This window comes from Misgurnus anguillicaudatus, chromosome 2 (genome assembly GCF_027580225.2).
Source record: "Misgurnus anguillicaudatus chromosome 2, ASM2758022v2, whole genome shotgun sequence".
Lineage (NCBI taxonomy): Eukaryota > Metazoa > Chordata > Actinopteri > Cypriniformes > Cobitidae > Misgurnus > Misgurnus anguillicaudatus.
In genome coordinates this window covers 27471108-27496491 of record NC_073338.2, presented here as the reverse complement: position 1 = coordinate 27496491, position 25384 = coordinate 27471108, and the positions used below count along the sequence as shown (strand labels likewise).

The following is a 25384-nucleotide window of genomic DNA, read 5'->3' as shown; positions in this document are numbered from 1 at the left end:
CTCTTCTTAAGCCCGCAACATGTGTCATCTTCGTACTATGTCACAGAAAGCACCAATCAAAACTTCACATGGCCAGCAATGAGCAAGTGAAGTGGTTCAACAAACCAAAATAATCCATCATTTATCGGCTTTCATTTATCGGCCTAATTTTGCTATCAAACCGATAATATAAAAAATAAGCAGTTATCGGCCGATAATGATATGTCGGCCGATATATCGTGCATCCCTAAAAAATTATGTTTCCATGGCTAGTGATTTACAATATTTTACAGTTAAAAATGTAATTTTCTGTAATACTGTTTTTGTTCAAAACTTTAAATTTTTTAACTAGTAATGCAGTAAATTCAAGATTTTTGTCAAAGTGCATGTAATACATAACAGAATTTCACAGTGTAAATGAATGAATAGTGATGATGAAAATATCTAAAACACAATTACAGTCTTAAACAAAATATAAATAATTTCTCAAAATGTTTCAAATGATGGTATAACTAAATGTTCATTCAGTCAGACAGACTTGAAATATTTTTTTTCTGATATACAGTTTAATGATATAATATGAAAACATTAATAATTTATTTATGAGAAAACTAGTTCCTAGGCACAAGTTCCATGTTTTGTTCTTGTTTTATTTAAAATAAGAAAAAAATAATTTGAAAGAAGTGAAACTTGTAGTAGTAAATAATGCAGAAAGCATCCATTTGGTTTGGCTGATGTGATTATATCAGTAATGCTACTCATAATGCTACTCAAACAAACAAACAAACCAAAATCTTATAAATCAAACTAACATTAAACATGACATAAAGATCAGAAGAAAATTTTGAAATGTTTCAAAATAACATGTAATACATATGTACAAATCACAAATTCAAAACACTGTCATAATTGAACACTGTTGTCCCTGCAGTTAAATATGTATGGCCTCAGCAATAAGACAACAATACTAAGGGGTTGTGCACACCAAAACTTTTAAACGCAGCTGAAAACGCCTGGACAACGCAGAATACCAGCTGTTTTTCAGCTAAGGGCCAGCTTTCTTCACCAAGCACTTTGGTAGCTCTGATACGTCAGCTGTGAGACGGTTAATTGCTGTGATACTTGTCCCTCCCCTCCTCCACTGTGATTGGACGGCCGCGTGAGAACTGACATTGACGAGCAGAGCTTTTTACCCAAAGTTGAATATTTTTCAACTCTCGGCGCTGAGCGCAGAGAAAAAACCACCGGGCGCCGGTTTTCAGCGCGGAAGAAAACCGCTAGCTGCTGGCTTATTTGAAAAACACTGAGCTTCCATTGGAAACAATTGAAAACATGCGCTGGCCGCGGACATAAAAGCTTTGGTGTGCACGCCCCCTAACACTATCTTCAAGTCTTAGAGTCTTACAGTTGGCCTGTCTCTATTTACAGGGTAAATGGTTATTAAGGACCACATTCACAGCCAAGTGAAGAACAATTCTCCTCCACCATCTGTGAAGATCAGTGCTGGCCTGCAGCAGGGGTGGGACAGCTTACAGCTGAGTTCATCTGTACAGTATCTGCCCAGCTCTGGCCTTGTGCGAACTCTGAATTACTGAACAGTCTGTTCTCACAGAAATACTCAATGTCTGTACTGCCCTTGCTTGAGTGCTAAGAGTAAATAGTGATGACCTCTCTGCCACCACCTCGGACAAGCAGCACCCGGTTCAATCCCTCTGTCAAGACCTCCAGGAACTCCATGTCTGACATCACAGTAAAGGAGATAAAACCTTGCAGTGATAAAGTGTGAAAAACTGTATATGAAGACATTTAAATATTACATATACTGTATATCTATGGTCCGAGGAGTTGCGAAAGTGTGAAGGTGGGACTATTCAGCATATTCATATCTATGGTCCAACCTGTGCGATTTAGTAGAGGCGGTGACTAATTAGCATATTTATTGATTTGCATATATTAAATGAGGCAACGGTATAGAGTTACATTTAAGCTGTTTGAAAGCATGACGAAATGACTATGCTATTATGATGATGCTCAGAGATGCGTTTTAAATGATTAAATTCTTGACTATAGGAAGACTTTAAGTAAATTACATAATTTTTACAGTCATTTACTAGAAATAAATCTCGGGGTCTGAAAGAAACAGGAAATCATGTTATCATACAAGATGCTTTTCAGTATGAATCAAGCAACATAACAGCCCCTTTCAAGTACCACTGCAGGGCATTTCACATGAAAGGATACAGTTCTCATCCCCATCTTTGCTTTTGGGTGGTCCCGGCATGTTTAGCAACACCAGCTGGGCTCCTTGGGACTTGTTGACCACGACCTCATTCAGTTTTACCGCCGTGTGCATTCTTCTTACATTCGCCTGATTCCTATGAAAAATTTATTCAGACCTCCCGATCAGCATTATTACTCGTAGCATAGAGGGAGAACCCAAACACGTCATTTTTGTTGTGAGTTTTTTTTGTTGCAGTATTATTCCTCAATAAAGAAGTCCATCATAAAACCTCATTGCTGTTCTTGTCATGACCCTAAGGTTGTGTTTTTGCAGCCTGATCTCACAAGAATTCATATTTTACAAGTTGGCTAATTCGTATGAATTCATACGAAGTTAATCGTGAAAAAATGTAGGATTCTCATGAATAAAAACATAACGAAACCCAACCCCTAACCCCAACGTCAAATGGGTCAAGGCAAATCGCACAAAAGCTGACCACTGTGGTCGTATGAATTAATACGAATTCGCCAACTTGTAAAATATGTACGAATTCTCGTGAGATAGCGTTGGTTTTTGCTACTGTACGGGAAGCAACATACTGTAACGCCACACCATCTTTGGACTGTTTAGGCAATTTAAGGTTAAAATATTTAACTGTGGGTTTACACCAAACGCAAAGTGTGCAATCGCATCACGTTGCTCGCTCTAGATCAGTGGTTCTCAAACTGGGGTCCGGGGCCCCCAGGGGGGCCGCGAGATGGTGCCAGGGGGGCCCCAGTTTTATGACATTTTATAAAATACATTCATTTATCATGAATTCTGTGTAATTAAACCTAAAAAAATAAGGCTACTAACTAACAGCACTACTTTGTATAACTTAATATGTTTTGTTTAATTAAAATGTTAAATTTTAGAACAGATTTTATCATAAATTTTCTTTGGGGGGGCCGCGAAGGAATGCACCGTACACAAGGGGGGCCACATGCGGAAAAAGTTTGAGAACCACTTCTCTAGATTACTCGCGGGATTTAACTTCGTGTCATGTGAAATTTCCGCTCGAGTTGAATATTTTCAACTTGGGTGAAGACACGTTTGAGGGAATAGCGCGTGTTTTCACAGCAAACGCGGCGCCCATATCGCGGCATTTGCATCGGCCCACGCGAGGACGCGTCTGATCGCGTCTTTGCATTGACTTTGTATGTAATCTACTCGTGCAAATCGTTGAACTCGCATCTGGTGTAACTCTGGGTTTACACCAAACGCGAAGCGTGCAATCGCATCGCGTTGCTCGCTCTAGATTACTCGCGGGATTTAACTTCATGTCATGCAAATTTTTCGCTCGAGTTGAATACTTTCAACTTGGGCGAAGACGCGTTTGAAGCGAATAGCGCATGCGAGGACGCGTCTGATGGTGTCTTTGCATTGACTTTGTATGTAATCTACTTGTGCAAATCGTTGAACTCGCATCTGGTCTAAACCCACAGTAAACCCACAGTAAGAAAGAAGACCAACTGCAAATCAGTATGCAAATATTGTGATGATGTCAACGGTCAACTATGACAAATACTCATCCTACTAAATCAGTTCCTGAAACTTATGCTACTGAGCACTTATAAGGTAAGAAATATGGCTACATTGGAATTACGTAACCGGGTGTTTCTCTTGGTATATAGCTAAGCATCTTTTTCTGTATTGATGCAGGTTCATTCAAGTTACAAAGCAGACAATACTGAACCTTATTGGTGTATATTCTTCAGTTTATGCATGTGGGACTGTGACGGATAAACATCTGATGTCGCTACTGTCGGAATTAAAGGTATGTCAAGAACTTTCTTTTTACAGGAATATATTGGCGACCAGTGTTGGGGAAACTTACTTTTAAAAGTAATGCATTACAATATCCTACTCCCCAAAAAAGTAACTAATTGCGTTACTTAGTTACTTTTCATGGAAAGTAATACTTAAGTTACTTTTAAGTACTTTTTCTTACTTGGCTGAGGCTTGATCTCTTTCAGGCCTTGCGAGTGTTTTTATGACTGAAAAGCTCTGCATTCAGAAACTGCATATTTCCATTACAAAAATGTCAAGCTCTGGCCTCTCACATCCGTTTCTGACTCAAACTGTTCCCGCTCAGGCACGCACGCATAGAGTTTGCGTAATTCTACATGACTACGTTCAGTTTAATTCAGTACATTATTATTTTTAAATCAAATTAATTAAATTGAAAAGTAACTTGCATTACGTTTTTAAAAAAGTAACTCAAATATTAATGTGTACATTTATATAGTAATGTATTACTTTACTTGTTACTTTAGAAAAGTAATATTATTACGTAATGCACGTTACTTGTAATGCGTGACCCCCAACACTGTTGGCGACTTTCCAAAGAGACAGTAATGAATGATCAAAATACATCTTTACATATGTTTTAGTCAGCTGTGTTTTATTTGAACGCACGTGACCATAAATAAGTACCACACGGCACAAATCTATACCTAACAAAGACAAGCTGGTTTTAAGTGTCTGCTTCATAACTTCGTAACTAAATCCGCATCAAAACAGAGAAAGCCAATTGGCTCTGGTGGAAATCCCATTGAAAGCAAAGTGTACCTTGAACAAGTGTACCTTGCAGAAATGTAGGCATAGGTATGTATGGCGAGTGAACCCGAGTTGTAAATATTGTCAGCATCATACTAACTGTTATTTAGGTTAGTGTTGTTACACAAGTAAACAGAACGGACTGTCACACGGACACAAATAACATGCTTTGCACTCACATGCTGTGCCTAACTATGTAACTTAAGCCATACCAGCCCACACAAATAAAAACACTCATCCAATCATGCCATACTGTATGTTTAGAGCGACACACGTGCACATTCAACACATTCTGTTAACATCTACTAAACATCAAAAAACACTAACACAAGCCCTTAAGCAACCAAACCATCTGAAAAGTCTAAAAACTTACAGATTCTCCCACTCTCTGGAATAACAAAACAAAACAAAATCATCAAACGTGACAAAATCATTTTCGTTATACTGATCCACAATATGTAGGTGAACTGCGGTAGATGTAGTTAATCAATGAACTCACGGTCTGAAGAGGTCCCGCACAGCCATGTTGGGCTCCCGATGACGGTTCCTCTCGCTTAGCAGCTTCTCTTTGGTCCAGGTCATTTGGACACGGTCGGAGGTGGGCGTGACCTTGTCATTCAGAATAGCGTGAGACTTAGTGTTCCTGTCATGAATCAGCTGAGCCTGAAGAGGTAAGAAACACAATGTTAACAACAATATACTGCTTTATTATTCTCTCGAGATGCCATACAGCAGCACAGGAAGTTGCCCTAAGGAAAAAACATAGAAGACCCTGCTGAAAAGACCAGGCATGGATCAGCATGATTTCAGTGTTGTTCCAAGCTGGTAGGGTTGGTTTGGTTAGGCATGCTAATGAAAAGAAACTTAAAGCTGGATAATCAGCATGGTCTTTTTGGTAAACCTCACTGACCGAGGAAATCATCCTGGTTAAGTTACATAAGAAACCTATAGACACCAGAACACCAGCATCGAAAACGCAACATGGGCTGATGGGCAGCTTTGGTCTTTTCAGCCGGGACAAACACATTATATAAATACAGACTACTGAGAGTAACAAACCTTATAAATAAATACATATCAATACATTTCAAATAAAAGATAAGGAAATACAGGAAAATTAGTAGAGCTACTGCATGTACATTTACATTAAACTTAAAGATATTTATGTACTACACACATGCTCTATTATAACACATGCAGGCATGCTGTTGACAAATGAAGTTCTGACACTTTCAGGGCCACAGTTATTTTTTACATAAACATTTACTTACTAAACAGTAACTACATGTAATTCTTTACGAAAAACTTAGAGTTCTTAATTCTATTCTGTGCATTTTAATAAAACAAAAAAAAAGACAAATAAAGTACTGTAAGTGGAAATACAGCTCTTTTGTGGTAATACTGTAAACGCTGTGGCTCTGTTATGCCTAAAATTGTGAAGAGGGAGTCTGGATCAACCAGTTCAGTTGGAGATGTGAAAATGGAGTAAAAATACGGAAGCCCTGAGCTACCTCCTTCTCCAGAACTATGGTTGGTACTTTCAAGACGTTGGGAGACGGTTTCTCCCCACAGGGCTTCCTTCTGATGGAATTCCGAGATTCGTCTGTGATGCTTTGAATCTGCCAATCGCCATGCAGTATAGAGCAAACAATCCAAAATTGTTAAGCAAGAGAAAGAGGGCTTGTTTGACACACAGCTCTGACATAAACTAATGCACATAAAGCCCATTTGCCACACTACCACATTTCAGGATGAGTGTCCGTATACCTTTCCATGAGAACAAAATAAGAGATAGATCATACTTCATTAATTTAAGGGCTCCTATAGTATTATGCCTATTATTTTTACAAGAGGCAATAGAAGTTTCAGTGGTGCCCTAAATGTGCTGTTTTCGTGTCTGTACCTTTAAACGCAAATAAGCTACTGCTCCTCACTTCCTTGCCAAAAGAGACAGTAAGAGCTTTCAATTAAAGGACAAGTTTGATATTTTACACTTAAAGCCCTGTTTTCAGATTGTTTATGCTGAAATAGAACGGTTTTGACTGAAATTTGGACATGATGCTGGCTCGAGAATCTTCGGGTGTTTGCTGCACCACCCCTCCTCACCTCCACAATGGCTGCACAGGTGCACTTGAAAAATCCCTCCCAAAATGCACCAAACCCTCGCCCACAAAGACGTGAAACCCACCGAGTGGTCAGGTGTGTTCACTGATATGCTCACAAAAAAAAAAATTTCCAACAGGTTTTATCGTAGTTTTTGTCCAACTCCATTGACTTGTATTAGATGTGCTGTGAGGTACGGTATTACTCCGCACCGGGAACGTTGTTTGTATTCTTGCAATTGGCAAAGGCGGATTATTGCCACCAACTGGGCTGGAGTGTCTCTTATTCAAGCTCTCAACGGAACAATGTACGGGTGTGATGCGTTTGGAAAAATAGGTCCACAAGTTTACAACGAATGCTAAAACAGCTGTTGGAAAGCATCTTTTGCAGCCATTTTTGTGTGAGCATATCAGTGAACAACACTCGGTGAGTTTCACGTCCCTGCAAACGAAAGTCCAATGCACCCCAGGAAGGACTGTTCCAGCGCACCCATACACCCCCCGTAGAGGTGGGAGGTGATGCAACAAACACCCAAAAACTCTCGGAACAGCATCACACGTCCAAACTTCAGCCGAAACGCTCCACTTCATCAGAAACAATCCGAAAACAGGGCTTTAAGTGTAAAATACCGAACCTGTCCCTTAAAATATGTGAATACAGGATTCTGAGATAATAGTATGTCACAACTCGCAGAAGGCGGAAACTATTGTAATGCAGGACTGTCAGTCGATGGCCATAGGTGGGGCTTTCTCAGTGTGACGTCACATTAACAAGAGAATTAAAACAGCATGTCTAATGAGACTGCTTTGGTTTAATGGTGTTTTTTTATTGCAGGGTGGTTGTGATCACACACACAATTATGTACAAACACCTTTGTGAACGTGGATTTATAGGTGCCCTTTCTATTTCTATGCCAAGTTGTTCAATGTAGAACTGTCACTGTGATTCACTGTTTACACACATGCACTTTATGTAGTTGTGTAGTCAGTTTTCATTCTTGGATTTTATTTATTAAGTCTATTTATTGTTATTTATTTATGTGCAGATCAGGTCTGTAGTCCGGTGTCTTATGTTGTCCTTCTTTTGTAACACCCTTTTTTTACACTGAATTTCTTGTATTATGGGTTTCAATTGTGTATTGAGGCAATTATGTAATGAGGTAAATCGTGCTGTGCTTTTTGTGATAGTTAAAACATGTCAGGGCTATGATGTGTCTTAGGTTTAGGGTTTTGGTGTAAGCTGCCTACTAGTAGCTCAACTGTTTTGAGCAATTGTTTTTTGCTTGTTTGTCGGTTTGTGTTTTGTTGTGTTTGCTGTTTTTGTTTTATGCGTATTTGGACCCTCTCGAAAATGAGATGTTGCATCTCAAGAGGCTATCCATTAATAAATAAATAAATTTAGCACCATGGTCCTGGAGGAACATGTTGTGTTTCACTTAATAAACCTTGTCTGACTCTAATGCCACGTAGGCTACACACCAAACGTGAGGCATCGCACTACTCGCTCTAGATTACTCGCTGGATTTAAATTTGTGTCATGCAAATTTTTCGCTCGAGTTGAATATTTTTAAGACGCGTTTGAAGCGAATAGCGCGTGTTTTCGCGGCAAACGCGCCGCCCACATCGCGTCATTTGCATTGCCCCACGCGAGGACGCGTCTTCTTTGCATTGACTTTGTATGTAATCTACTTGCGCAAATCGCTGAACTCGCATTTGGTTTGAACCCACAGTAAGAAGAACAGATTAATGGAGAAATATTACCTCTCTTTCTCGCTCGGTCCTAGAAAGCTGCATGTGCTTCAGCATCTGAGAACGTTGCTCCATCACAAGCGTCTTCTCATAGGTAAAGGCTGAGATATCACCTGCATGCTACAGTTTAAAACAGAAGTTACACTTTAAAGTTAACTTTCAGCAAATTGCTAACATTGATTGTACTATATTTTTATTAATAGTATCTGTAGAGCAGGTAATATAATATTTTGTGACTATCATTATTTTAGATTTGTGGTGTGCTAAGACCCTGAGGGTGGTCAAAATTCGTTCTCACCATTTCAACAACTTCCACTTTAGCATCGAGACGCAGGTGATACAAGAACATCTGCAGGTCTTTCTTCATTTGGATGCTGTTGTCATCCATCTGAGCCACCGTGAAGATTCTCATTCTGCACTTTTTCCAAACCTGAGCAGTTTAATGCAGAAAAAGGCATTATTTGAAAACTATTATATAAAATAAATATATCAGCAGCTTTGCTGTAACAGATACGCTATCAGTGGCAGCCAGTGAGGGCACTCGATGCGAAGTTCGTCACAACATGTATGTAGCCCGGCCGTCATGTGTGTGGTTCGTGATTTCAAAGTATGTGTTCTGCGTGTCGAGAGATCCTGTGTGCATCACGTTTATGATAAAAGAGACGCTGGCGTTTGCCAGATACTCGCATAATCTCATGCGTAATCAGAGTTTACTGTTAAGGGAGTGTCTTGCGTGTATTTTGTAAATAAACGGTTTTGACGCATGTGCAGCAGGCCCTTATTTTGACAAAACACATGATGCACATAGGACCACTCGACGGGCAGAACACACATTTTGAAAACACAAGCAACACACATGACACTCCGAACACTTATTTTGAATTTGCGCCCCTCGGATGAGCAGTCAGTCACGAGCCGCCACCGCACGCTATTGTCCCGTACCTTGTGCTGACGGAGTAGAAATGGAAGAAGTATGAGCAGACCGCCATCATGGACAATCCACCAGACATCAATGGTGCCCTCTGCAAACCGATCCTGGTTTGTTGGGAAACTGTCGATGTTTTTCGCCACTAGAAGGGCCTGTTGGGCAGCAGTTGTCTCTCTTATGGTTTCTTTGGGGCAAAAATATTTGTTTAGTAGTGCTTTGTAATTTTATAATCTTTTAATAAGTTCAGCATTTGATGAAACACGTAAACTTGTAACATGTAAAACCAAACAGTTATTTCCTGTGTTGACATTTCCGATTAAAACAGGAAGTTGGGGTACAACATATCAAAATGTCTTTTCTCATTTTAAAACTGGTCTGTTTTCTCAAAAGCATTATGAATTTTAAATTACAATATGTGCTAAAATATCACCTTGTCAACACTGTTGACAGGATCAGTGATGGTCCCTAAACTATGACACATGACCTTTAGTTATTCCTCTTTCACTTGAGCTTTGGCATTTAAACTAAGAAACAATTTAGTCCTAATAAAGCTCAGATCAAGCCTTATAATCCTTATTAATAATCCCTGACCTCACCACCCTTTAACTCTTAAAGCGGATTATCTGACTTAGAGAATTAGGTTTCCGCACCGATGAAGTTCCTCCAGGAGAGGGAGCTCTCTGCCTGTTTCCAGTTAGTGGGCCAGGACATCATCACTGCATTGTGCTTCATTCCACCCAGGCCTGCAGATTGAATGAGTTGAGAAAAACCATCTCGCTGGTTAGAAGACACCACCACGTGACAGAATCCCTTCATTTTTTCCTTTGCCATGGCTGCTTTGATATTCTAAAATAAAATAAAAATGGATAGGTGAGCATTACATTGTACACTTTACTAAACGTAGTAATACAGTCAGTTGTCTGGCATCAGATACAGAGGTTTAGCTTTAACCTCATGCCTTCACCTGTTCAGAGGTCTTAGCATCTGCTGTACGAGCCATGTAAGTCCCCTCCAGTACCGAGCAGACGATAGTCAGACCCCTTCCAGCCTTCAGCTGTGTGGTGAAGGACAGCAGACGTGAATGTTTCACTTCCAGGTCAGAGTCCAGTTTCAGGAACACCAGCAGCTGGGGTCTGGGAAAGAAATTGGATTCGAAAAATGTGATCTTGTCTGTGAAATCCAGGCTAAAGTCTCATAATCTAAGGAGTATCAAATTTTGATTGATATCACATTAATTTTAATATCAAAAGTCAATATTAAAGATATCAGGGTTATATTTTTCACTGAATGTTCTTTTTACATTATACAGGATGACTTTATACAGAAAACACTAAATCAACCAAAAATTACTTTAGCTGGGTTTTCACAAGCAGGGTCACAAATTAGCACAGTTTATACATGAATTAATGTCTGTTTAATCCTCACCTCCAGTTTTTGGTGTGTAGTTGCGTCTCTTCCAGTTTGATAAGGGAGTAGTGAGCTGCATTAAGTGACAATCCTCGGAGCCCATCTCCCCATTCCTTCTCAGCCCTGAGGTGATGCGAAACAAAACAAAAGAGTGAGAAATGACATGTAAGATAACCTGTAGAGATAATCCAACAACTGTGTTAAACTGTAGGATTATTAAGTTAACTTATTTAAACAGGAGTCAATCAGTAACCACTTGCTAATAGGGTTGTAAACATTGGAGCATGCATTAGGTACCATGAACAAACTAAGAGCAAGATATTTTTACACCATGAATCAAGTAAGGGAAAAATAAAAAAAATTTGTTTCACCCTCAAGGGATTTAACCAGCTACTTGCCACGAGAGGAAATATATAGACGCAAAATATTGACTAATATATTAGGTTATCTGTAAGACATGCTTATCTGTCAGCCGTAGGCCAAGAAGCATTCAAACAAGTTCACATTCAAAGGAGTTCATGTTCATAGAAGAACAACATGCATTTGGTTAAATAATTTGTATATAAAATTTTAAATGCTATTCATTTGCATATTTATATTTAATTTTATTGATAGTGTTAAACTGTACAAGTCAAGATGACTCATTCTACCCGGATAAGGCTGTGTTATCAGTTTCAGGCGGTTGTAATCTGCTAATAACAAATCTTGGAATGTCATCACTGACCAATCAGAATTAAGCACTTTAGAGTGCTGTGTAATATGTTAAGGATGATATACTGTATCAAGTCTAACAGGTTGATCAGCAAGTGTTATTGCTGCTAGGTTTCGTGATATAGTCACGTAATTTTTTGATTATTTTTTCGTGATATTATCACGAATTTCGGCGTTTTTTCGTGATCGTATAACGAATTCCTGTTTTCGGCAACTATACAACATTTCTGTGCAGATATTGATATTCGATTACATAGAATGACATCTATACTTTAAAATACAATGCAGCATGTTAAAACAATTTGGTTTTGCAAGTCAATTCTTACTATTTTAAGCTTTGACCTGTAAATTGTTGACATAACTTTAAAGGACAAGTTCGGTATTTTACACTTAAAGCCCTGTTTTCAGATTGTTTATGATGAAATAGAACGGTTTTGACCGAAATATGGACATATGATGCTGGCCCGAGGATTTTCGGGTGTTGCATCACCTCCCACCTCTACAATGGCTTTATAGGTGTACTGGAACAATCCTTCCTAAAATGCATTAAACTTTCGTTTACAAAGAGGTGAAACTCACCGAGTGGTCAGGGGTGTTTTTGTTTTTTTTAAATAATTTCAACTTGTTTTTATAAGTTAAAGTAGCATAAAAATATATTTATTTGACAAAAATACTTATTTGACATATTAAAAAAAATATATATATATATATTTATTTGACAAAAATGCTGAATTTTTTTCACATGTCCCGATACCAATATTTTACTATACTATATAATATTTTTACTCCTTTTAAATGATAATTTCATGAAATCCTAGCAGTGTAGAGCGTACAAACTGTAACTCGGATTGTCATTATGACCCAATTTAAAACAATCACACATCATGAGCTCTGATGGGGTTATAATCTGCCCAGATCATCTGCTGTTTTATACAATCAGCCAGTGTCCGAATGGATGTTTTATCTAACAATACCGATAATTGTCTAATACATCGGTGCATTCCTAGGTATTGTCCACTACTTTTTAAGTAAATAATTGTACATAATTGGACTCAAAAAATACTTATTTAAATATTTTGCCACCAGTTATTGTGTATGTAAAGTGGCTGTTGCTTACCCTCTGTATTCTATGTATTTGTAGATGAATCCAGAAACCACAATGACAATCAAGGCATAATACCAAGACGAGACAAACATGAGGGAGAGACTCAGACTCATCCCGAGGAACGAGAGGAACCTGCAGATATATAAACAAATCCACGGTTGCATTTAACGGCATGCTGTAAGCAAACATTAACTTTGGTCAGACTCATTCTACCTCAGTTTACATGCAGAACTAATAAGCTGGAGCTACGCTGGTGTGGTTAATGAAAAACGAACACCAATGTCACAGCATTAATTTGAATGTGGGACAACAAAGTCCCCGAGCAAAGCCGTTATGGTTCTAATATACAAGAATTGCTCTGGTAATCACACATTGCGACTTACCAGTGATAGAACTTGAACCTTGGCCTCCAATTTGGCGTGCGCAGAAGTGTTTGGACAGCACATGCCAGGTTTACAAAGAGGTAACACATCAAGAAAAACCTGCAAGTGCAAAATGAAAAATGAAATTAACTAAGTACCAGAACTGCATGTGATGAACAACATTACAATTTATACCCTGGGGCTGTTGAATGCTTCATTCGGGTTGGTTGAGAAATGTTCCACAGGTATGTATTTTTTTCCCCGATAAAAGCACACCTAAGCGGCCCAAATATTTCTCACGTAAAGAAAAGATGGATAACAACACTCACATTGAGAGGATGGGAGCAACCACATCCAGTGAGCCTAAGAGGATCCCAAACTCACAGATGGCTCCAGTGAGCAGTAAAGCCCAAGTCGGCTCACCGTTAGATTTACCATGACCAAACACCTATCAAAAAGACATAGATTGCACAATTCTTTGGAGCACACTGCACATCAACTCCTAGATTACGCTGTGTTAATCTTACTGTGAGAGATTACGTATATACTGTATATCAGCACCATGACTCAGTGTAATATCAGCTTGCATATAAAGGTAAAACAGCAACATGTTGTTACCTGCAGGAAAGGTATGATGCTATCTCGTGCTAAAGCCTGAAGGATCCTGGGGGCACTGGTTAGGCTCTGTAGTCCCGCCCCACAGCAGGAGAAAAATGAGCCAATCACAATCAGCCAAGGAGATGGCCACGCTAGCGTACCAACTATTAGAGTCCTGTTAACCGATTCTCCGAACCTATCGTGGAAAAACATGCAAAGACACGTTGAATGCAAATTTTGTGACTGTAGGTGTAATATATGCAGATTTATCAAGCATTTTCTGGCAAACTACTTTAATAGTTGTTTTCAAAACGCACTTACTTGTCTCGCAATGCCACTCCTTCAATACACGCTCCAAATAACACCACACAGGAGATGTCTGTTTATCATAATTAAGGGTTTTATCTGACCTGATAATGACTTAAATTTAATGACAGAGGAGTTCTTTCCCTAGAGGGTTCATACTTTAATGCAGCAAAAAGATACAGATAATGGAGGTGGTTACGACAGCCATAATTGTGCCCGTGGGAATGGACCGTTTAGGGTCTTTAAGATTTCCAGATCTATTTGACCCCGCCATGATTCCTGTGAAAATAAATAAATAAATAAATAATTTTCGAAAGGTATGTGTGGGGCTAAACTTTTCCACAATGTAGACAAAAAAAAAACAGGCTTAAAAATTCAAACACTTAAAGGCGGGGTGCATGATTTTTGAAAAACACTTTGGAAAAAGAAGCCGTGTTCCAGAACACACTTGTAGCCAATCAGCAGTAAGGTACATGTCTACTGACCGACATCGTTCCCTGGGTTGCGTATGTGTGTGGCGGGTCTATCAAAATAAGGAGTTTGTTTAGGTGATTTCAAATATCAACAATGGCTTTCAGAGACATGCACCCCGCTTTAAAGTATAGGGAAACACATATTCATTATTAACTAGAGACTTTGCTTCAATAAACTGCTAGTTTCCTGTTTAATAATACTTAGTGTTTAAGGGATGAAAAATGTGGTCATGCTTAAACAGCAAATATGCTAGTAATCATGGGCGTAGATTTAGGGTGGGACGCTAGGGACATGTCCCTACCAATATTCAGGGAAGACTGAATTGTCCCTAGCAATAATTTCGACCAAACAATTAATCTGTATTTATATACCACTGATGTCCGTCTTATTCTTGTGTTTTCTGTTTTTTACTTATTATATTTTTTCAGGAATCATTTAAATGAGATTAGAAATCTTTTGCAATCCTGTTATGTAAAAATAACGCTCTATGTGGTACACAAACGGTTAACAGCTTTCGTTCTCTGCAATGCCCGCCTCCGTAACTCACATGGCTAATATGATTGGCTTTGCATTTCTTTAGTCCCGCCTCTCTAACTCACATTGCTAATATGATTGGATTAGCATTTCTTGAGTCCCGCCTCTCTAACTCACTTTATGAAGGCTTGTCTTTACTCGCTACGTGTGATAGGATGGTTTCACTTTGTACAACGCGCCAAAGTTCACTCAACAAGACGCGCGTGATAATTCGGGCTACAGGTAAGTGAGGAAGAAAGTATTATTATACCCACTGTAACTGTTTCATGCACAAAAAAACGTTGTGTCACATAATGATTCAAGGACAGTGTTTTCACCAATACACGACAATCCCATGTTAACCTGAGGAGTTGTGTCAACCTTTTATAAATGGGGTGGCAAGGTTATTTAGGGGGTCCCTAATCCATGAAAGAAAATGACCCCAACATGGTAAAAACATGAATTCATGTCATGATTGCTGAATACTTTACATTACTGCACTGTGGTCATTACTTGCACAGATGTAGACATAATGTAAGGTTGCATTTTAAACTTAAACTATTTTTGCACACTGATTAACTGTCTGTTAATGAAAAGAAGATTTAATGTGAACTACAGAAACGTTAATAAACGTTGTTCAGGAAACAGCATGATATACATACACCTACTTCAACACTGGGATTTTTTTGGCAAAATTAAATTAAGAATGAAATATTAATTGCATATTCTTCAATGTTATAAAGTAAATATGGATTCATATATGTAACAATGTGATTTTCTTTTTTTTGACAAAGACTTAAACAGTTACTGTTTATAAGGCTCTAGGACATAATTAATTGTTTATTATAGTACATTAAATTTGGGATGGCACTGAGGGTGGCGAGTCAGATGTCACTGAGTAAAGTGCATACTGAGTTGTCTGTTGTTTATGTCAAGTAAACGGTGATAAACTGTTTTTGCAATGCGACCATTTTATTTATGTCCCCACGAATGCCAGAATCAAACCTACGCCCTTGCTAGTAATATGTAAGCATGTTAAAATTTACAATAAGTCGCCATACTAGTGTTTCCGAAAATTCTATTAGTTTTTATTAACTTATATTTGTATTACTACGGAGCCCCTAAGGGGACATGGAGCACAAATTAAATAAAGTTTAATGTGAAACTAAACTTAAAAAAAGGTTTCGCGTGAGCACATGAAAGTTTCACATGAGCACCTGAAACTAAACTTTAGAAATTTTTTATCCAATGTCACCTTAGGGGCTCGGTATTATGGAGCAAAAATTAAATAAAGTTTAGTTTTGCGTGCACACGTGAAACTATCGCATGCTCAGGTGAATCCATCGCGTGCTCACGTGACACTATCGTGAAACTTTCGCGTTTGCATGTGAAACTAAATTTAAAAAAGGTTTTGCGTGAGCACATGAATTAGATTGTTTTACTCCAGTGTCACCTTAGGGGCTCGGTATATTACTAAGGTACAGTTGGTAACGTCTTTCATGTCATGTCAACCCCCTAAAAAAAATTCTAATTTATATAACAACATGGGTTTACAGTGACAAGCTTTTCATAATGAAAAGACATGATCATTGTATGCAAAAGAGCTGTGTGAATACTCTTTAAATTTACTTTTGTGCGCCACAGATAAAATATCAGCATAAGGGTTTGAAATGCCATGAAGATGAAAGATGAAAATACTAAGATTATTAGCGTTACCTGTAACTGAGGGAAAGAAGATCCCAACCAGAATGGTAAAACAGGTGGCAATATCATTAAGGACATAAGGTCCTGAACTGCCATCGCTGTTAGATACTGAACTCAATTCCTCTTTCTCCACTATTACACCTTTAGTGTTATACTGTCCCCACAAGTTATCTGTAAGAAAGATAAATACATAACACTTGTGTTATAAATAATACTTAAATACTTGAAATCTGGTGATATACAACTTTTGTTTTGCATTTTATTAAAAGTTTATACAACGGGCTGTTGAATGCTTTATTCTAATTGTTTAAAAAATGTTCCACAGGTATGCATTATTTTTCGATAACCACACACTTGACCTGTCCAATGTCTTAAAATAACCACTAGAGCAATGCCTTAGCAATGTCTGTGGTAACCGTGGTATAAGCAGAATAATGGAATTATTTGAAAATACTGCACATCCGCGGTGTGCATTACCACCTTAAGTGTGCACTATGTAAGGAATAATTGACAACGGGGCATTGAATTATAAGAGAATAATGCACACCCATTATTTTCAAATTATTTAAAGGACCGGAGTCAATTATTCCTCTTATACCACGGTTACCACAAACATTGCTCTGGTGCCTATTTTTAAGACGTTTGACAAGTAAGTGGTGTGGTTATCAGAAATTAATGCATACCCATGGAACATTTCTCAGCCAATCAGAATACAGCATTCAACAGACCCGTGGTATAATTTCAAATAATTCAACATCAATAATTCCTTGCATAACTTTATCTGAGTACCCACCTGATATGTCACCGCTGAACAAGCTACGGGTGGCGTTAATCTCTGTCACATTGTTATTCGTGAAGTACTCATCACATGGTATTTCCAGCGAGTCGTTACAAAAAAGCCCCCATAGTTGGGTGTTGGTGGTAACATTGTCAATGGTCTCTGTCTTTGCACACTTGTCGAACTTGTAACTTTGCAAAGTGCGGTTGCCTAGTAGACAGATTCTGTTAATGTAAAAAACAAATATAATTAATAGAAATACACACTTTTTTTAAGAAAATTACTATCGAGAAGAAAATAACTGAAAACAAAAAGTCATTAAAAAGTGAAGTCGTTTTTTTCTCAGTTCCCCATTTTAGTGAAATAAAGTATTTTGCATTTGTATGGCAGCACAGTACATGTGTTCAGATCAAATATGCTTTATAAACCATTTCAAAAGATGTAAACAACACTGGTCCAGAAGCGCTTCCTGTTTCAGTTTGTGCCTGTTTTTTTTTTATTTCACATATATAAGTATCTTTAAGATTTTTAACATTTTGATTCAGTTCTATATGTTCTGTTGGTTGTATTTTATCCCAACATTTATCTAGTGTTAACAAATTTAAACAAGAAGTGCTTCTGGACCAGTGTTGTTTACATCTTTTGAAATGGTCTATTAAACAAGTCCAATTTTTTCTATCAGATGTACAGCAGATGTGAAACTTATTATTACGAATTTGGCTGTAGCTTTAATCCAAACATTTAAGCTATTCATTTGATCAGTATTTGTGACATTGCCTGCGAAATCCTGGTCTCATACTCTCATCTGATGTATAACAGTGGTAAAGCATTGCATAAGTAGTGCAAAAGGTCATGGGATTGAACCCAGGAAACACATACAGTATCCTGATATAAAATGTATACCTTGTATTGCTCTGGCACTTTGAATAAAGTATTCGCCAAATGCATACTGTAAATGTAATGTAATAGTCTAATTTTGAGATTGGGTATCAACGTTTAAATCAATCATTGATTTCAATATTTGACATGGCCTTACTCACCCAATAAAAATGACTTTAGCTGGGATTTTATATGTGATCTCTGGGAATTGAATCCATGACCTTGTTATTGCCTCTATCATCTGAACAAGAGGAATTTTAAAATCGCAGTGCTACTTACTTAAAATCTGTAGTCTTGATGGTGGTCTGGATGACCCCAGCATAGACGGCCATTATTGACAGAATCACACAGGACAAGAAGACCAACGCCAGCTTGTTGACATATTTCACTCCAAGAAACACTACCAGTGACAATACAATCAAACAACCGGTGCCATAGAGACGCATGTTATTTTCCATTGCTTGGAACACAGTATAGTCGGGCGATATTATGTACCTCTGAAATAGGTGATGAAAAAGAAAAAAGTGATAACTGTCATTATTACCCTGAGGAAACAAGTCAATGTAATTTTTAAGGTCATGTCTAGGGCAAAGTACAATGTCTGTTTAACTAATCTTGGTATGATAGAATCTGCTGACTTAGGTTAGCTCAGTGCTGACGCATGCCAGATAAATGCGATATGGTATAGCGCATCAGTGGTAGTTCGCAAAGCATCAACTTACCAACAAAATTTCCATGGTGCCAAGCACGTACATAGATCCTGCAAAGGTGGTGCCCAGGTAGAAACACAAACCAACTACACCTCCAAACTCTGGGCCTAACGTCCGGGAGATCATGTAGTATGAGCCACCCGCTAAAGTTGAAAAAATAACATAATTACTTTAAATTCAAACACAGTCAGATACATTACATTAAAAAGATTGAAACATAATAGATTGAAATCATACCAGGCACTACACCATTAGTTGCAATTGCACTCATTGAAATTGCAGTCAGCATGGTCTGTAAGCAAGACAAAAAATACAGGGGGTGAATGATGAATATATTTATTAACAAAATGATCATTCTTTTGATGCCTTTTAACACCCATTTTAAAGTATATTCCTAAAACACGAGCAAGGTAAAGTTGTGTGCCAACACTGTATCATGCATAGTGAAACACAAAATGGTCAAATGGTTAAGAAGTCAACAATAAAGACTTATAAACTGATGATGTAATTGACTTACGCAAGCACAACACATGAAGACGATAGCAAGAGACTGCAGGATGCCTGCTGTACCCACTATCCATGTGAGGCGCAAAAATAAAATCACACCCAGGATGTTCTGCATGCATGGCAGGTACACACCTATAAATGTGCCCATCTGAGGACCCTTCAAACAGAATGATGCAAAGAAACATTAAAGGTTGGCCTGAAACAAGCTGTGAACTCCAGATGTGTGTTTGTGAGTCTGGTTGAAAACTTACATTAACAGTGACTCTCTTGATACCATCCTCACGGTCAGCCTCCTCATGCTCAATAACCCCTTGAGTTATGTTGGTGTAGTTTGCCAGTTTGTTGAGGAGAGACGACACCATTGGAGTGCTGTCCATCTCTTCCTGTAACATTTAAAGGAAAATTTAACTGTGAATTAAACGGTTTAACGTATAGCAAATCAGAGATATATAAACACGATACTGTGAACTTTACTATGATACTATAAATAAATCTCATATATGATATGCAGGTCAATCAGGCATATGCGAACACATTTCACACTTGACTACAAGCTTGTACCAAATGACATTTTGAATGTAATAAATTAAATAAAAACATACATTATCTCCAATGAGAATAGGTGCATATAAGTCTTATTATAGTAATGTTAAAAAAAAATTAAACTATGCTGTACAATGACTGAGTCTCACATCTACCATTTCAATGTGCAAATTGTCACTGACATCTGCAAAAACCTGAAACGTGAAATGTGTGCATGGTTTTTTAAGAGTTTATGGGGTCCATTGCACTTACACGTCAAATTAAAAGTGTGGCAGGTTAAAAGCATTACTAGACAATGACAAATCTTTCTCCAGTGTGCCCCTAGAGAGGTGCAGTGTAAACATACAATTTAAGCTTTGACCACAACATAAGAGGTTGTATTTTAAACTTTTACCTCATAGAGAGCCATATTCTTTCCATAGAGGCTCTCATCGCGATCTGTACTGATTAAGGAGCAGGTTTCTCTGTAAGCTTCATCGTCTGGCAAGAGATAAAAACAAAAAAGCATAATTCCTTTGTTTTTGTTTCAATATGTTACATTGTGTTTTGCTATATGATGTGCATACAAAAGCAGAAAGTACAAATGAAAGTACCGATCTTAAAAAGTTGTTGACACCCCAAACACAAAAAAAAAACTTTAAGACATGAATCACTGCAAGCTTAGTAAACAACACTTTTGACTTTTGCTATAAGAATGTTTAGTACACATTTTTGGTCTATAAATAACGATATTGGTCTCTTTATTGTTTGACAATAATTATTTGTGTGTGTCTCCGATTGTACATATGTATATTTGTGTACTAAGCAGAGCTGTCTATTGTATTCTGCCGTGTTTATAGTATAAGCATTCAAGAAAGTTTTTTTTATTGTACTTTGTACATCGAACTTGTACTGTAGATATGACAAAAACTATTAAACTTTAAATGATTTGCATTGAGATGATCTTTTGTTCACGCAAATCAATAACAATAGTCAAACTCACCAAATAAGTCTGACTCCGAATCCATGCTGTCACTGATAGATTTTGCAAATGACAACCTTTTCCACTTTACTCTTAAACGGGGGTTTCCTTGTGTCCCCAATGATTTATTTACTGTGCGCTCTGAAGTCGATCACTTCCTGTATGTTTCAGCATTTGGGTAGGTCTAAAACCTGTTGGTCTTCGTTTTTTCAATCACTAGCAACGTCAAAATGGGTTGAACCTTTAACTTCTTATTGCAGAGCAGGTTCATTCTGTCTTCTGTTGATTCTGTCTTTTGACAGTGGTCTGTGACTTAGACTGCATTTAACCCCTGAGACTTATTACTGACTCCTGACTGAGGAAGACCATTTATTTAAAAACCAGTATACTCAAAAGACAAAGCATGCAGTTTTAAATCCAGTCTTATCAGCTGTATACAGTATTTGTTCAGTTAAGGAAATATTTCAAAGAGGCAGGAGACAATAGGAGTCTGTTCTTCAGCAGGTACTGTAAATAAAGCAGTGACTTAAAAACTAATTCAAGGATTTCAGATTTAAAGAACCCGTTTCACCTTTTCATAAAGGCAAACAGATTAGGCTTTTTCCAAAATAAAGGGCTTGAGCTGGAGACTCAACTACTGTTTATATAGGCTAAAGTTTTGAATGACAGGATCATATAAATAAGTTCTTCCTGAATCTTTGTTTAGAAGTCAGTTGTAATCTAATGGGAAATGTCTATTTCCTAGCCTAGGTGTAATTTCAAGGTTTTTTCCACTTTAAAAAACAAAACAATGACAGAGGGGGTTCAAGGCATGAGAAACATCCTTTTCCTGAGAACTCAAAGACTCTCTCTGTGTAATATTTATTTCATGTAAACAAATTTGTATGCCAAAAATGTATGTAAATTAGTAAGTGCCAAAGAAATTAATGTGCAACTTTTAACGTAGTTATAAGGACCTTCAAAACCCAAACAAACTTATTTCTAAATACTATACAGGCTTAAAAACACATAAGGGCAGTTTTCCCAGACTTATCCTAATCCCAGACTAAAGTGCATGTTTGATCTGCCTTATTTTAAAAAACATCTTGCCCTGACATATTTTATATATTAGTGTCATTGTTTTGTCTCTATGCACACCAGTATGTTTTTGTACGGTATGTTTGTAAAACTATCCTAATATTAGGCCTAGTCCTAACTATGTCTGGTAAACTGCCCCGTGGTCATGTTTTAAGGTGGGGTTAATAACTGATAATGGAGTCTCTAAACAAGTTGACAGAATGCCCTTACAGCACTGGAAAAAATGTTTCAACAACTATGTCATTTGTTTAAAGTGCATTTTTACATTGGTCTAATTGAATCATTATTTCTGTTTGTTAAGAATAGTACTATTTAAAAGCATTTTTTTTTTTTTTTGAGTGTAACTTTACTCTTCCCCTAATGTAAGACTACTGTATTAACATTGTAAGTGCAAAAAAAAAAGAAACAAAATTTACTTTAATTAAATCTATTCTTTGAATCATTACATTGGTAATATGCTGTGATTGGCTGTTGTTCCTTCACGATGATATTGAGCATTGTTTAAAAATTAAGGGGGAACAACAAAGGGAAATTTATTTTGACAAATACAATTGAGGTTTACCAACATCAGTTTACCAAACCAACTAATCTGTGCTAATCCAACTGAACTAATTAAATTGTAATGGAACAAATTGTGTGTAAAAACTTTTGAGAACTCAATTTTTGAGTAAAGATTTAGAAACTTGATATTATATGAAGTTAATAAAACTGCCTTTCTCAAAAAGTCGCTTGTTATTTATTCAAAAGAAATTAAATAAGTTTTGTACATTTAGTCAAAGTCAATTTGTGATTAATGTTAAAGCATAAATATAATTTCAGTTTTTATTTTAAGTTAGTCCAGGATATAAGTAACTATTTTGAGTAGTAATTTCATTTCGAAAAGGGAACACAATTTAACTTTTTTGTCATGGAAAGTTTAAAATTATGTAAATTAAAGGGGTCATAATAATAAACCAGACATACTGGATTATTCCAGTGGGAATAGATAACTATAAACCCGACACTGTAAAAATTGTTGAGTCAACTTAAATACCTAATAAATAACAGAACTAAATATTTTTGTTGGCTGAACACAAATTGAGCTAATATATATATATATAACAAAAAAGACCAAAACATTGGTCATATAATTGCTCAAGCATTTTGTGTTTTGTATGTTTGTGGATTTTCATTAGTCACTTTACTGCGTCATACGCCTAAATCTCAACAAAAAACAAACCTTAATCACCCGACAAACATCATTCATTAAAAATAACTCCTAAAACAACAGATACAGTAACTAACAGAGAAAACAACAACAACAACAGCATAAGTAAAGCTTAAACACTAAAATTTCAACATTCACCACAAAATTTAACATGATGCAGAGCATTCTAGTAACGTTCAAAGCCTTGTTTAATTTTAAATTGTTTGATTCAGATGACTCAGTCTGGCGAGTTGAGCAAACTTTCTGACACATTTTGGATTAAATAAATTGAGAATCAAAGTCCAGTCAAGAAAATCTTTGTTAGCAACATGTTGATGGCTAATCTTATTTAGGATACAGAAAATTATAAATGGACTCCTTCTAATAAAAATATTTGCTATATACAGTTGTTAGTTGTGCCAATTACAAGTTTGTCTTAAAGCCAACCAGTTACGCAACAAGCAAAACCTGATGCTGCTCCAAATTCCAACAAGATGACTCTTATTCGGATTAACTTTGAATGGAACAAAGCAAAGATGTCAGAATAGAAAAATGAAACAAAGAAGTGTTCGTAAATGTGCAACATTATTTATGTTTTATATTTAACCTACAGAGAGAAAGAGAGATAACGAGAGAGAGAGAACAGAGAGAAAGAGAGAAACAGGAAAAGGGATAAAAAGGATCCAGTAAATTACCACTTTGTTTACACTCCCTGAGATGATTTCACAAACACATGGTAGCAAACATGTTTGTTTTTGAGGAGGTACTCACTGCACACAGACCCAAACTTGCAGGCAAAAAAGCATGAAGTCTTTTTAAAGCATACATTAAAAAGAAAGAGTTCTGCCTTTCTGCGGGCATGTTCAGGCAGATTGTAGCTTCAGTACGAAGCACATTTTTCTCCCTGAAAAGTTCTCACCTGAGCAGGGTCCAGCCGCTGTGTCTGGCCCCTCCCTGCCCTCTTCATTTTGGATCTGTTCATCATGTGTCTCCGATAGTGGGCTATCTTCCACCGGCACCACTGTGAATGCGGTGGGCATTTTCCCTTCACACCATGTGCTTTGCTGTCTCCCGAACCTTTCACTTTCTTCTTCTCCAAGCTACCAACTGAAGTCTTCTTGGCTTTCCAAAGTTCGAAGTTCTCCCAACTTCTTCACAACTGTTGTGAACCGTTCAGACGCAGCAGGCCACGTGATCTCTTTCACCAAATAAGGAGCTCACACAACTCCTCCCTTTTGCTGATGGGACGTATTCTTCTGCCACAGAGCTGGTGCTTCCTGTTTTTTGCTAACTGCCCATTATACCTGCGAGGGTTGGTCGTGTTTACTGCTGATTGTTTGCAGTGTTAAAGTCATCAGAGGGTGCACAAAGTGGTGGCAACAAAAGGCGCAAGACAATGCGGCATTCCTTAAGCACAGCCCAATTCCCTGCCCAACCCCCTCCCAACGTTACAAGCCTGAAAGGAAGCATGTGCAACAATCATTCCATTCACAGGAACCATTAGGAGTACCAGTAAAACCGAAAATAAATACTCCACCTCTATTTTCCTGAGAAAAGCTATTTAAATGTTTGGTGGAGTTTATCCTTTCACACAAAACTTTAACTTTAATGCCAGATTCTCCAAACAATTTCTATACTTTTCATTTTAAAAAGTGCAGTTTCATCCTGTAAGCGCTAAGGGTGTGTGCATAGCCTTACATGACTGAAGGATTAGCACTGACAACACATCCATCGGTCATGTGAGAATGGCTGATAAGGGTCTTGGCAGTGGCACTTTGCTGAATTTACAGGAAACAACCTGCATAAGCAGATGTTTAGCTGTGGGTGTGCTGACATTTGCTGTTGGTTCTGCAAATTAATTCAGTTAGCATTCAAAACCATTGTTTTCAGGGGCACATAACAACTAAGACGCGTACTGCTTAAATATTGATCACTTGCTAAAAAAACAGGAACATTTAATATGTTCAAAACAGAGATTTTGCACTCA

The 25384-nt window shown here is 37.5% G+C and overlaps 1 protein-coding gene across 4 annotated transcripts; it reads right to left on the bottom strand.

Annotated features, from left to right (window-relative positions):
• Positions 1-523: 523 nt before the first annotated feature.
• slc12a7a (solute carrier family 12 member 7a) lies at positions 524-24752 on the bottom strand. 4 transcript variants are annotated; one of them, XM_055202247.2, is made up of 26 exons: positions 24317-24751; positions 20568-20653; positions 19882-20013; positions 19641-19787; positions 19361-19415; positions 19136-19266; positions 18693-18910; positions 17550-17758; positions 16769-16927; positions 14246-14344; positions 14081-14138; positions 13781-13955; positions 13492-13610; positions 13184-13282; positions 12813-12932; positions 11003-11107; positions 10542-10710; positions 10228-10423; positions 9592-9761; positions 8948-9079; positions 8662-8769; positions 6310-6417; positions 5298-5461; positions 5172-5186; positions 2221-2354; positions 524-1718 (listed from the first exon to the last, which is right to left on the bottom strand). In XM_055202247.2, exons 1-26 carry the CDS (start codon positions 24435-24437, stop codon positions 1627-1629), a joined length of 3321 nt encoding a protein of 1106 aa, XP_055058222.2. In that variant the 5' UTR covers positions 24438-24751; the 3' UTR covers positions 524-1626. The 4 variants fall into 4 exon arrangements, with proteins under 4 accessions (XP_055058222.2, XP_055058223.2, XP_055058226.2 ...); XM_055202248.2 differs by lacking the exon at positions 5172-5186 and having other exon boundaries at positions 24317-24752; XM_055202251.2 differs by lacking the exon at positions 6310-6417 and having other exon boundaries at positions 24317-24748.
• Positions 24753-25384: the final 632 nt, after the last annotated feature.